Below are 15,056 nucleotides of genomic sequence, written 5' to 3'. Positions count from 1 at the left end.
GCTAGAACTTACACCCTCAAGCATATACTGCCTTAATTTCAAAGAGTCAACGAATAAATTAAAATATCGCCTGCTTGACTGATTTGCTTTACTAGTTCCCAGTGGATTATTTTATTTATTGGGCTAAGAAGAAGTTAAGAAGACAGATTCTGAATTCAGAAGCTATTTATGTTGAAAGCATCAATTCATTTTCAATTATTTACTTCAAGAATGACAAAGTAAACATTAACAAAATTATCTTAAATTGATGGATGTCCACAGATTTATCTTCTAATAACTTTTGTGTAATCTAGGATTACTCAAAATATTCATAGTAACTACAACAAACAGAAAAACGTTTTCTATGTTTTTCTAAAACATTTAAAAATACTTTAAAAAAACTGATCTCAGTGCTTCACCAAAGCCAAATAACAAGCCAAACAAGGAGCAACAATGAAACAAACCTAAGCCAAGTACGTCTGCCCGAAAAACACAAATCAGCCCGAAAAACACAAATCAGCGTACTCAACAGGAAAAAACAGTAACTCCAAACATTTCACAACTGTCTTGTCTGAGTACTAGGAGAGTATTGCGTTGTGAACTCATGAAGAAAGAATTAAATATTGTATTTAAATCTGAAATTTGGTTTTGGGCTTCTGCTTTTGCTTCTGTGTAATTTAGGTTTCAATTTTATTTAATGTGCTAATTTAAAATGGGTCAAATAATCCTGCCTCCAGAGAGAAACATTTCTGGCCACTCTCTTTGTAAAACACTATTTGTTCATGTGCATTTGTTCATTTATACTACATATAAGTTTACTTAACAAATATTTATATTTATCCCCATAAAGGTACTTAGCTAGGACCTCGAAAGTTTAAAAAAGAACCAATTTTTACTGAGTGCTTAAAACGTACCAGGTACTAAGTGCTTTACATAATCGAATCCTTCATTTAACTCTTCCAGTGGGCCCACTCTGAGGTCAGTACTATTATTATCCCCATTTTACAGAGAGAAAACTGAGGGAGGCGAGGGTAGGTACGTGTGCTCAGGGTCACACAGCTGAGCTTCTGGCCCAGGCAGCCTGACCTCAGAGCCTGCACCCTTAACCACTAAGTTCTCCCCAAGAAACTGCCAAGTAAACAGAATACACAGCCGTCGTCTACCTTTTCAGTTCTCCTTCGTGTAACAATCGTCTCCTGGACAGTCACTGAGTGTTGGTTGCGTACCAGAACTGTGTCAGGACAGGCACCGAGTCTTAGACTCAGTGATAAGGCACTAAGACCCGGCTTGGAGAACTTCCTCCACCTTTCTGGCTGTGTGAACTTGAGCAGGCTACTTAAGCCCTTTATGCCATGGTTTCCTCATCTATAAAATGAGGACAATAATAATACCTCAAAGAGTGAGGATGAAGTGTGATAAATTATTTAGCAAAGGATAGCACCCAAATATTATTATTATTATACAGTCCCTGCCCTTTAGAAGCCAGGGTGGAAGGAGGGGGTTGTTGAAATGATACTGGGGTCTTGGGGTGGGGGAGTGCATAGAGGAGTAACAAGGAAAGAACAAGAAGATGGGAGTTAAATTGAGGAGAATTCTAATTAAAGACAAGTCCTAGAACCCAAGTTTCATAACTTTATTTTGTACATTGTGCTTAACGCAAGTGCAGACATGTTGTCATTTGCAGAGTAAATAACATTCATTGAGGACCTTTCATGTGCCAGGCACTGCAATAGCTTTTCCCACATACTCTCTGTCATTCAGTGTTTATGAGACTCAGAGATGTTGACACTGACATTGGTTTTGATCAGAGCTCACTGTTTTTCCGCATTTGAGCAGGATTTGACCAGTGGTCTCCCTGCAGTGATCTACAGCCCCACATGGGCCTTCTGTTCGGGCTTGTGCATAGACATACAAATTTGTATTTGGGTGACTCTAAAAGTCACAGTGTGAAAAAGATAACAATACATAGTGAATTTTAAAAAATTTACAGTAAATTTTTTCACATTTAAAAATGCAATAAAGCATGAGTTTTATGTGTCCTTTTTTCATTGCTTCTGGCTCTTATCTTGCTCCAAATGCCTAACGAACACCTTGAGGATACTAAACTTACTTGTACTTCCATCTAGAACTGAAGGCCTGCTTCTGCTCTGCCTTTCCCTACCTCAGTTAAAGAAGTCAGTTCCATCTAATAACCAACCGTAGTTTTCCAAAATAGAAATTTGGGGGTTACTTTCTGCGGAGTCACCAAGTCCTTGGTGTAGGTACTTCCTAAAAGTTTCTCATTTCTCTTTCTCTTCAGGCTCACTGCTCATGTATAGACCCTCCCAATCTCTTGCCTGGCTGACTGTAACTATCTTCCTCCTGGTCTTTTTATCTCTAGTATCCTCTCTCCATCTATCTATTATCCACAATGCTATTCCGGTTTCCATTCTAAAACACAGGTATGATTATTCCTCTACTTGAAACTTGCAACGGCTCCCTAGTGCCCACAAGATAAAGTCCAACGGCCTTGACATGACATATTAGGGATCTCATGATCCAGCTCCCTTCTACTTTTATATCATCATCTGCTACCAATGCCGGCCACAAGCTGTTCTAGCAACATTGGACCGACCACTTGCCTAATCCTACAACTTTGGACCTAGTCTTCCCAATGCTGGATACTTTTCAGAGCCCATCTTCAAAGACACAATTCCCATATATACAATTATATTTTCTCCAATCCGTTTTATAGAATAATTCCTACAAGATTATTATATATTTTTTGTTTTCTCCTCTGGACTTCCACTAAATTTTAAAAGGTTCATGGCTAAGAAATAATAAAAGACTATTAGGGCACTTAAATTTGGATGCCTTAGCATTGATGGTCCCATCACCTAAGGGAGTCGATCCCCCCGACCCGGGACCGCACAGACCTTATTAATGCCTTATGTACATTTTCCATGGGCAAAATTTCTAATGATGGGACTCATTGCATGGTCCTCTAGGTGCAGTTAACAGTTTTTGTTGAGTAGATCAATCAAATGGCACATTAGCTGGATAATGTAAAGATAATATCCATATCTTTTGCTTTTCTTTAGAAGCATATTATTCTTCAAAGATAATCAGCACCTAATTGAGTTTTCATGGATAATTCTGAATCTGCTTTATTAAATTTAATAGTTCTTATTAGTAAAAATAATTATGAATAAAAAGCAAATTATTTTTATTTAGTATATAAATTAGAATATTGATGTTGGTAAAGATAAGACAAATTCTATTCTATTTCACTAATGTACATAAGGCCTTTATCAGACCTTCCTCAATTTATCTCTGAAGCTGATTTGGAGCTTAAAAATTAAAAAAGGAGAGGGCCGGCCCAGTGGTGCAGTGGTTAAGTTCACAGGCTCCGCTGCAGCAGCCGGGGCTCACAGGTTCGGATCCCAGGTGTGGACCGACGCACAGCTTGTCAAGCCATGCTGTGGCAGCATCCCACATAAAGTAGAGGAAGATGGGCACGGATGTTAGCCCAAGGCCAATCTTCCTCAGCAAAAAGAGGAGGATTGGCAATGGATCTTAGCTCAGGGCTGATCTTCCTCACATAAAAAAGAAAAAAAATTAAAAAAGGAGAAAGTTCAGCTATTAGCATTAGATCAACTCATTTAGGAGACGATTTATACAGCTCAAATGATTGCTCCTGATACATCAATGCCTATCAAAAAAAAAATGCTTAGAAAATTCAAGAAAAGTATAAAAGTATGAAAACTGCGTAGGCCTGAATGTACTTTGTGCCGTGGAATAATTTACCTCTGTTTCCAAATATGTGACCTACGTGGGTTTTAGGTCCACAGTAGTATTTACGCAGCAACAATAAGATATCATCAAACGAGGTGACTGGTCCAGGGTAGAGTGTTATCATCACTAACGATTTTTTTTAAATTAAGTTTTTAGTCTAGAAGAACTTAACAATTGCAGTGTGTGTTCACAGATGAAAAAAAACCAACAAAAACCTTTTAACACCAAGGACTGGATAAAAGTTCAAATGATTTTCTAGTCTAAAAAAGTCACAAGATGGTTATTTTTGTCGCCTCCCTTTATTAAAGACCCAGTGTGGATACATGCTAGCAAATTGTCTTTCTTCAATTTGAAAGGGAATGCTTTTTCAAAATAGCAATTTATTTCTTATTTAAAGTTTAAAAGGTAGGGCCAAACTCCCATCCCATATAGGCCCGTGGGAGTTCTCAGCAGGATTCTCATCCTATGCAATCGGATAATAATAGATCCCTCATTTTCGTGTATTTTAGGAACTCTCCTAACAAGCTGGAGTTCACAGCATCAGTGTACTTAGATAAAGATATTGTAAACAGAGTATGCAGTTGCAAGTCTAGCACATTATTAAAGAAATTAGTTTGTGGTCATATGAATATAAAATGGCAAGTCAGATAGATATCTTAGATGTCATCTTAGACTGCAACGATATTCTCGCTATGATATTAAAATAGAAAAACCTTTGCAGAGCGTTAACCTATCATTACATGAAGTAAATGGCATGGCACTGCAACCTAATTAGCAGTGTAGCTTGCATCTATAAAATAGAATTAGCACTACTGCTCCTTTTTTATTATTAGTTTGTGTTTCTAGAAAGGTGTGACCTTATCTGTAAGGTTCTTTTCATTTATGTCCATCTACAAAGGATTTAATTATGTTCTTTTAGCTCTCTACGCTGAGGAAATTGAAAACGGCCACTTCAAAATTAAAAATGTTAAGGAAATTAGTGAGCAGATTATTTACACCATCACCCTTCTTCTTTCAGAGATAAAGAATGGAAACATGTTTAAATAAATAAGGCATAAGATTTTCAGAAGAGAATATTCTAGGCAACGAAATTATTAATAGTCTTCCTTTTCCTCTTTCCTACATGTATTCTGCACGTTTCTCTGGTTGTCTTGGGCAGAACTAGTAAAGGGGAAAGTGCATTAATACTACAAAATTCCTGAAAATTACATCACATTAGTGTCAGGAGCCAGAAAACATCAACTTACATCTGAGGAAGGCGATTCGAGAACAATGCCAAATCCTAGGACGTGGTTCTCCCCAGTGGAGGTGTGCTTGGCCGCCTGGAGACCAGACTGCTCAGAGGCCACTGCTGTCTTCTTCTCAGTTTCTAACACACTGGGCTTCTGTTTCACAGTAAGAGGTTCAACAGTCTTTGGGGGCACTTTTTTCTTTTTATTTCTCTTGCGTGAGACAGCAGTTCGCTGGGAGCATATAAGGGAAATTGGGGGCTGTTGTCTGTTTTGGGTTCCAACTGTGAACAATAAACAAAAATATGGTACAGGCACTTGTGTCTAACTTAGGAAAACTTCTCACCCGTCTGTCTACGTGCCCCACAAACTGCGACTGAGATGGGGCTCACTCAAGGACGAGGCACACCAAAATAAATCTCACACTGGAGCTGGACTTGAAGGTTCCCAAACGCAGGCTCTGGAGCACTTTAAAGTTCTACAGGCAGAAAAACACCCAAGAGAAAGCTCTGCTCCAAGTGCTGGTGAATCATGACGCTGTACTGCTATTGCTCGCTTCAATGGAAGAAAGGGATTATGAGCTATGAGAAAGCACTTGAGCATGATTTTACAAATCGTAGGACATTTTTACATAAATGAGAACTCTAGAATTTAAATTGAGGTGTAGATGTCCATGCTTTCTGGTAAGCCAATCTCAGGAGTATTCCAGCTGTCATTTGGGGTTAAGCTGATCAGTTGCTAGCCCTGTAAAGGTGCCAAGATTGACAAAGACTGTGCAGGGAAGACCATTTGGGCAAGACTGATCAAAAGAATCAGTCTAGAATGACTCGTAAGCATGTACCAGTGAGCATGTGGGCAAAGCCTGCTAGTCACTTAGCCGTCCAGTAACTCCTTCCTCACAATCCAATACTCCACACACATCAGCGTCTCCAAAGCCCTACACGACCAGGCTGCTTCTCTACACCTCAGTTCTATGGAGCTGAAAAGTAGGAATAAGAGAGTTCTGTACAAATCAAGCAAATGAGTAAAATCTAGAAACAGTTTAAGTTCTAAAGATGAGAAGCACTGAACAAGGGCTAAATACTTATACTGAATATGTACTTAAGGAAACTAACGATGGTAATTATAGTTTTCACAGGTGCACTTTGGGAAGTAATGTTTGTTAACCATTCAAAAATACTCTCATGAAAAGTTTAATAGGAAAATATGGCACTATTATTTAAATCTTCGTGTATTAACTTGGCTCACTAAATGCGACTGTAGAAAATGCCTGCTTTTTTACAGAAATACACCTATAAATATGAGCCAATGGAAACTAAAGAGCTTTAAATGCACATCAATATGGATCATTTACAGTCAGTTTGCAAATAAAGAATATTTATACTTTGAACTTGATATTTGCATCTCCAGACTGAAAAGAAATTTATAAATAAGAAACATTAGACACAAACTACTTGCACTGCACGTGATACTGAAGAGTTCTTTAACCACCTGTGCAGTCATTAGTCTAGCTCACTTGTTCTCAACCTTGGCTGCACGTCATTGGCTCAACCTCAGCCCAGACTAACTGAATCGGAATTTCCAGGAGTGGCGCCCGGGCGTCGGGATTTTGTTAAAGCTCCTCGAGTGCCTCCAATGTGCAAGCCGGTGTGGAGAACTTTTCTATGTTCTATCTGAATTTTCACCCAAGGCTAGGTCTCCATCCCCAAAGTCAAATGACCAACTGCAGCAATTATCAAGATAGTCTAGAACACAAGCCTCTCCAAGCCTCATTATTCTAAATTAGCAGCGGAAATGTTTTTGCTTTAAAGAACACAAGGACCGAGTTTTTCTTCTCCTTTTGCAAGTCTAGACACAGCACTAGTCTCCTGCATCCAGATCTTATCGCTTGATCTTATTCGTTGTCTTCTCCCTAAAGTAAAGGTGAAACTTTCTAAAGATAAATTAAATCTAAGCCTTATAGGCAATAAACCTTAAGTAAATCTACCAACACAACGCAAATTCTTAAGTTTAAGAAAATTAAAGAAGAGTAATTTATTCAGTTTATCCTTTCTGCTCTCCTATAGCTTTGGAATCATTTACTACCCTAATCTGCAAAGGTTTGGAAAGGAAAACATGGTGACAAAGTGGCATTTACTTAATAGATTCTAGAAAGGCTGCAGTCAAGGATTTAAGTGGTTGCAATTTGTAGTTTGCCATTTCGGTAGTAAGGAGCTTAAGTAACAAAATAAATCATTACAATTTCATATGCATATTTTCTTAAGTGCTAACAAATTCTTCCTCCGAGAAAAGAATCTGTACATAATGAAGTAACCTTTCTCTCTGAGCTCCTTATTTAGGAGACTTTAATCTTTGCCAGGTTAATAAGAACACAGATTATCAAGGTGAGTTAAATGCTTACTGGCCCGACCGAAATGCTTATTTTTTTTCCTTGGGATAAAACCAAAATTAGCACATAAAATTAGATGTTGCTTTTCAGAGAGCCTTACTTGCATGTGATCTTGGGTGACTGATATGTCTAAGTATTAAGCTTTTTATATCAAAACCACATTATTGAATATTAAAATTGTACTAGAATTCACTAAATGGCACCAACTACAATTTCTGAATGATGACCTTCCTGAATACCTTTATAATGAAGGGTGGGAATGCTGGTCATACACGACTGTGCTGTCCTGTCCATTTTCCTGCTCAAGTGGCAGTTTTCCCTGACAAGAGGGAAGGCTTAATAAAATGATTTATTATTTTCTGTACCTGTGACAAAAAAGTTGTTTTCTTCCCGTAACTGTGGAGATTAGAAAACACAGCCACTATAATGAAGACCTAGACTTCCAGACTTCTATGAAATGCTCTCGGTCTTTACAACAAGACTAACGATATAGCTTATTTTCGTATCATGCTTTACAGAGCTCATTGACATTTATTATCTCATTTTACTTTGAAAACAACCCTAGGAGTTAGATATTAAGACTCCAGTTACAGATGAGAAATCTGAGGCTCAGAGAAGTCACACAGCTGTACAAGGAGGAACTGGGACTCTGACCCCAAGCTGCAAACGCACTGCTCTTCTGCTCTTCAACTGTCTAATAGGAGTGAGAACAAAAAATGTCTCTCGTAGATAAGAAGACAAAACAGGAGGTGTCTTTGAGCTTCTATGTCCTGAATGTTAGGGAGAAAAGCCACAAGCAGAGCCTGAGGTCCAACATTTCTTGTCCTCTTAAGCTCTTGAATATCTTCACCAGTGGAGCCGCACCTCCTAAAGGCTCCTCCACACATAAAGCAAGGCATGGCTTCCCTACTATCACACCGCCCCCTAGAGGGACTTGTGCAGAAGTGGGGGTTGTCAAGCTACAGGCAGCCCCCAAATCGAGCACCTCAGGAGGTAAGATGAGTCACCCTGACGTGAACCTCCTTGCCGATTCACATTAGGAAAATGAGCTGAAGAACTCTGCCCACCTTCAGGTATAACTGTTTCAAAATTTAATTAACTGACACGAGTGAGGTACTAGGAGTTCAGGGGGTGAGGTACATGGAGCACAGGTACATAAGTACATGAGCAATATTATTAGCAACAAAAAATGTGTTAGATTTGCTAAAGGCAACATGGGGTGGAGAAAAAGCTGAGAAGATGGATACTTGAAAAAGCACAGCAAGGCAGCAAGGTGGGAAGAACTAAATAGCAAAAGCACAATAAACTGAAGATGTCAGATATGCATTAAAAATCAGAGGACTCGATCCGAGGCCTGATCTTTGTACCTGCTTGAATTTGCATTAATTTCCGCATGGTCTTGAGTTCTTGGAGAATGGCCTGCAACGTTGACTGGCAGTTACAAGTACAGCAGTTCGAGCCAACTGATGAATTCACCACTGGAAGTTCTCCTAAGCATGAAAGAAAAGAAATGACAGACTCCACACAACAACAACAAAATTATAAAGAGGGAAAAAAAGAAGGTATCTTGACAGCATTTTGAAGCATGGGCAATTATTATGAAACTGTGCCTAAGGAAAATGTACCTATAATTTTCACAACCTAAATTTTGGGGTCTGACTTTATCTGACTTTATCTAATTATCCAGGCTCCTATACTGTAAGGTGCGTGCTGCTTCACAGGGTGGTGGAGGCTGCCTGAACGCAGGCATACAATGCAGTATCACAGCAGGCCTCCCTATTGTCACACCAGGTTATCTCAGGTAACAATACCACAAAAATTCACTAGAAACACACTCATGCTATTTTGCACCAAAAAAACAGCTCTGCGAACAGCCTTACAAAAAAACTGGTAGCTGTGTATGTCATAAGAGCTCATATTAAGAATTAAACGTGTCTAACTACTAAAAAATAGTTCTGGTAGTAAGCATGTTATTTCAAAAATTAAGAACTGTCAACACATTAAACTTTTAGAACACTCTCTGGGTGGGGTGTGTTTGGGGTGGGGAAAGATGGTGGGATATATTGAACTCAATGGGTTAGAGGGTGTTGGGGTGCTGGCTTTCTCTCCAACTTAATAAAGGAGATCTTCCAACATCCTTTTCCCATTCCCATTTCTTTTTTCTCTTTGTGAGGAAGATCAGCCCTGAGCTGACATCCGTGCTAATCCAGCTCTTTTCGCTGAGGAAGACCGGCTCTGAGCTAACATCTATTGCCAATCCTCCTCCTTTTTTTTTTCCCCGAAGCCAGAGTACATAGTTGTATGTCATAGTCGCACATCCTTCTAGTTGCTGTATATGGGACGCCGCCTCAGCATGGCACGAGAAGCGGTGCGTCGGTGCACACCCAGGATCCGAACCCGGGCCGCCAGTAGCGGAGCATGCGCACTCAATCGCTAAGCCACGGGGCCGGCCCCCCATTCCCATTTCTTAACATTTCATTTTAGTCTCTTTTTCACTGTTTAAATTTAATATATTTTTTCCTTAATAAAACTATATTATTCTGTTTCCCTTCTATGTAAGCAAATATCTTACTGTCCTTGGAATAAAAGGGAAAAAATTTGGAAAATCAGTCTTTCAGTGGAGTTCCTGCTAACATCAGTATCCAACTTACTACCGTAATGTGGACCACCATAAGAGACCACTACCACTTATGTTTTTTCATAGGCAGAAAGGTAAGTTCTGAGGTTTTGCTCCAGTTATATCTTTTATTATAAATTAAATGTAATTTAAGTCCTACAATATGCATTATTTGGGAATACTGTAGAAAAATTCACCACAGTAAAACTATGAAATACTTAAAGATAACTTAATGTTTGGAGTAGCACAATTATTTACATTCAAAGTTGTAACAAACTAAGATGTCACAACTTTGAAATTGCAAATAATTCCAATGAAATACCAAAGTAGTCACGGTTATATAGAATGCACTTCTACTGAAAATATGCAAACAATAAACATAAAAAGATCTATTTTCAAATGAATAGGGAGGAATTTATGTTTATAACTTTTAACATTAATAACATTTTCCAAAGTAAATCTACCATCCTTGTTGTGTAGTGGAAAACAGAACTCTGTTTATCTAAAACTTACTAATGTGGGGTTTACTAACTTCATACGTACCTAAGGGTATTTTATTTCTCTTATCATTTCTTCCATGGCAGTAGAATTAGGAGGGCCTTATAGAATATTCCTAGTCACTATCCTAAGTCTATCTTTACCATTTTTAGAGGACAAAACCAACCCTTTTCAGCTTGTTATAAATCATTTTCTAATTTTAAAGAGAACTGACTTTTTATTTTTATGGAGAGTCTTTAAAGAGCCATCTCCTTCTAACCTGGAAGCATGCCAGCCGGTGAATTTGATATTGGTTTATGTAATACTGATAGAAAGAGAAGGCACCCATCCATCTCTTGGGGTGCCTCACTGTCTCATCAGCAGTGTGTGAGGATGGCTTTTCATGCATCTGAACTGGTTACTGCAAATTGTGTGTAAAAAAGCAAATCAAGACAGTTCTCTTTTTCTTGAAGATTAACGGATGGGAAAAAAAATCCTTAACTTTTCAAAGAAACTGAAAATGCATTCTTAGTTTTTTCTTGTTCTCTTTGTGAAAACAATAGATCTGCATATCTATACGTAATTTACAGAACAAGCAACATCCCATGTCACTGGATGGAAAATTTACATCATTGGAAAAATCATCAATTTTTTTCCTTAAGCTTTGAAAAAAGATTGCCATTCAATTTTTTTCTTAACAATTAGGAATTTAAATTAAGGAAATTTTACTTTAAAGGAATAGTTTTCAACCCTAATGAAGCAAGTTATAACATATGGATCGTTTGGTTCAGTAGCTTGAATGTGAGGTTCAAGCGAAGGTGCCACTTGGGATGCTTGGTTATCAGCCTTCCCTTAACTATGACTCTTCTGATAATGAAGAAAAGCGAAGTAAGCAAGAGGACGTATTAATAATACACCGTATGACCAGGAAGCTGCTTTTAAGGACAAAGGGGAGCTCTCTCTGCCCTAATGTTCAGTCTTCCGTGACAATAATATCTGTATATCAGCAAATGACAGCTTTAACTTCTTAGAGGGCTAAAATCTCTACAAAGAAATCCTCACTTCTAATATAGAACCCCCAGTCTTTCCTGATCCTCAGTTCTGGTTTTTTACACTCTTCAACTTGTCTTTTAAAATAATTCAGCTAAGGCAGGTCATGAAGGGAGGGTTTAATATATTGAACTCAAAGAACATAATGAATATTTAGAAATAAAACACATTCGGACAACCCTCTTGAAAGGATTCTGAATGTCTGATAATGACCATACCGTTGGAGCTCCCAGCGGTGTGGGGCTGACTTTGGAAGGTTCTGGAGCGGGTGCCATACTGCCCTGAGAACTGCCCGCTTTGCGGTGATAACTCATTCCACGCACCACGGGAAGAAGGGTGGAGGTTCTGTGGGGCCTCAGCAGAGGAGTTCAAACGCTGAGGCCAGATGGAATCCAAATCCTGGGGTTCTTCTTTTAATTTTTCTCCTTCCTTGCCCACACGCTGATAAATCCTCCCAGTGCTGTCATTCAGTAATCTTCTCATTCCTGTAATTTGTTTTTTAATTTCCATGCTTTCATCTCCTAATGGAAACAGGACCAAAGATACCACTGTAAATTAGCAAAAGAAAAAATAATCCACTACCAAAATAATCACCCCTTCTTCGGAAATGGGAAAGATTACTGATTCCAGATGCAGGCTTCTAGAAACTTAAGTGATTCATAAAAATTAAAGGTGCGAAAACTGGGTACGGTCTGAAGAAACCGATCATATTCCTGGTACATCTCATTTTAAACTCCTTCTGGCCAAATTCTCTTATGATAAAAAAGGTTTCCTGAGTGGGTTTCACCTGGAACACTTTTTAAATTCCCTCTTTGGAAGTGTTTTCTGAGTGAGGGTGTCATAAGAAAATAGGCTGAGGCAGAACACTAAGGATGAGACTACGAAGCAAAATCCTCTGCTTGGATCCGCAACCGCCTCCCACTTATGATGGACGTGGCAGCCGGTGGGGCAGCTCACCGACCACTCAGCAGTCAGGGGCAGGTACCAGGAAGAATGTGTGGTATTCGCTGAGATGTAGAGCTTTCTGAGGATAGGCTGTCGGCACAGCAGCAGCACCACTGGCAGAGGATGCACTCCAGTACGACACTACGGTGGAGACATCACCTTCAGAGATGACAATGCAGGAGTAGAGCAACATTTGTGGCAAGAGAGGAGGGCTCTGTTTTTCTCGGGCCCCCACTCACAGGGTAGACGCCCCTGGAACTGCCTTAGCCCACTGACGTCCAGGGCTCCCTGCCCACTCCAGGTACTGGCTGCACCATACCAGAAGGGGGACGTGCAGCCCCCCTGCCTTGTCCCCAGCCCCATTCCTCATCCTGACCACCCCCACCCTGGACCTGTCCAGACCAAATCCACTGCCATCTCTACTTTGGAACTGTGTGCAAAACAGAACAGGTTGTTTCACACCCCACCTCACCTACATTGACTTTTTTTTTTTTTCCAACTGTGGTAAAAAAATGCGTAACATAAAATTTACCATCTTAATCAATTTTAAGTGCACAGTTCAGTGAAGTACATTCACACTGTTATGCAACAGATCTCTAGAACTTTTTTTTTCGGGGGTGAGGAAGATTGGCCCTGAGCTAACATCTGTTGCCAATCCTCCTCTTTTTTCTTGAGGAGGATCGCCGCTGAGCTAACATCTGTGCCAATCCTCCTCTATTTTGTATGTGGGATGCCGCCACAGTATGGGTTGATGAGTGGTGTGCAGGTCCACGCCCAGGACCCGAACCCACGAACCCTGGGCCACTGAAGCAGAGCACGTGAACTTAACCACTATGCCAGCAGGCCAGCCCCTCTAAACTTTTAAGTTTAGATTTTTTTCCCTCAGGAGATTTTTTTTTTTTTTTGATCTACTGCACTGGGGGTACTTAAATATTATTTAAAGATGACTCTAAAATTATACAGATATAAAATATTTTCTATAAATAATAACGTTAGAGGATGCCAATATCTATTAGGAGCTATTTCAAACATACCATCTTCTTAAATTGTACATCAGCTAGTATACTCGCAAAGATTAAGAGAAGTGGATTTTTTTTTAAACTGAGTGTTAAAATAAAAGTCTTATGCCAGGGTACGTATACACACTCATATAGTCACTGTACTAACTGCTTGAAATGGGAACTATGAGGGGAAAAAAAAGGCCCACAGAAAGTCTCTCTTAGGAAAAGAACAGCTCCTGCAAATAAATGTAGCACATTTAATGTAATGATGTTTTAATGCAGTTAGCGTTGTATTAGCCAGATTTCTCTGTAGCACTGATAACCGCACAGTGAATCTAGGCATTTTGTGTTGTCTAGTTAGATATTTAGCTAATTAATATATGAATACATTACTGAATATAAGGGAACTTTTATATACTGCTTTGAAATAAGTATCTTCAATTTTTAAAATAATAGAAATATTAATTCTATCTTTAATATCGAACAAGTGAACACAGAAATAACACAGATTTCCAAATTTACAATACTGCTATGTGTTGGCACATGCTTGAGAGGAAAAATATTTTAATTTGCAATAAAACTCTTTTTACTTCAAACACCTGTGAAAATTATAATACAAAAACAATAAATCATCTTCCAGATTTTATGAGAATGAATGACCAAGCACGATTTAAATAATGCACAGTTAGCAAAATTTACAACTTTCTCAAGATGTCTATGGAACAGGGTGTGTCTGGAAGAGCTCCCGGAGGAATTCTGAAAGATGAACATATAGGCAAAAGTGGTGCTGGTTTCAGCATCCAACCACATACTTTCCTGGCTAGTTAACAGCACAATTTGGGCAAGAAGCAGTTTCTTTCCTGCGGGGTTTTTATCCTCAATCTTCTAGATCAGGGAAGTCGCACATGCATGAAGGGCTGCAGCACACTGATCTTACTTAGCTGGCACTGGCTAGCGGCTGCCACTCCCCTCCTTCCCGCCTCCCTGGCCAGAGCCGCACCAGCCGGGCCAGACAGAGGCAGGCACACTGCCGGCTCCCTGCGTCAGTGCCAGCTTATTTCTCCGCATGAACCCTGGCACATCACAGCAGGAGAGAGACTCGCTTTTCAAAGGTTCCACCTCTGCTCTGGAGATTAAATTCTATGATAAAGTGCTGTCTTTGGGGGGAAAAATAAAGTCACAAGGATTCTGGAACTTTCTAAGAGCAAGTCTGCTTTGTCATGACCTTAGTTTCATAGTTCTAGGCCTTACACCTCTGAAAATTACAAGACTGAAAATACAATTTGAGTTGTGCATACTTGATACTTTCGTGTGGAGTACCGGAATCCTAAGTCGAGGAAAGAAGGTGAAAGCATAAAGGGAGATTCTGGTTGTGGGCTGCCCCTATGACGTTTAGAAACATTTCTTCCAAAGTCAAAATAAAAAACAAACAAACTACGACAACAGATCAGGACCTGGGGGCCCAAGGAGGCAGAAACAGGGTGCTCTGAGGGAAGACAGCAGAGGCCACAGCAGACCTGACTGCTTCACTCAGAAGGGAGCACAGTCGACCTGGCTGCGAGGACATTTTCAAGGACAGAAAAGAGAACACTGCA

The 15,056-nt window shown here is 39.5% G+C and overlaps 1 protein-coding gene across 3 annotated transcripts in view; it reads right to left on the bottom strand.

Annotated features, from left to right (window-relative positions):
* The window catches only part of BEND7 (BEN domain containing 7), an 80,692-nt gene that overhangs the window by 42,808 nt on the left and 22,828 nt on the right, over positions 1 to 15,056 (bottom strand). The window contains exons 1-4 of one of the 3 annotated variants that reach the window (XM_087420816.1): positions 12,473 to 12,599; positions 11,734 to 12,036; positions 8,739 to 8,861; positions 5,001 to 5,266 (exon numbers count right to left, since the gene is read on the bottom strand). In XM_087420816.1, coding sequence (XP_087276942.1) covers positions 5,001 to 5,266; positions 8,739 to 8,861; positions 11,734 to 12,025 — 681 coding nt within the window. In that variant the 5' untranslated portion in view covers positions 12,026 to 12,036; positions 12,473 to 12,599. Of the gene's footprint in view, positions 1 to 5,000; positions 5,267 to 8,738; positions 8,862 to 11,733; positions 12,037 to 12,472; positions 12,600 to 15,056 lie in introns of those variants that run through there. The other 2 variants (XM_014783656.2, XM_087420817.1) reach the window with 2 other exon arrangements.

Source organism: Ceratotherium simum, chromosome 32, assembly GCF_057802395.1.
Source record: "Ceratotherium simum simum isolate JZ-2026a chromosome 32, ASM5780239v1, whole genome shotgun sequence".
Classification (NCBI taxonomy): domain Eukaryota; kingdom Metazoa; phylum Chordata; class Mammalia; order Perissodactyla; family Rhinocerotidae; genus Ceratotherium; species Ceratotherium simum.
Note: the sequence above shows the minus strand (reverse complement) of the source record. Positions and strands in the feature narration are given on the sequence as shown.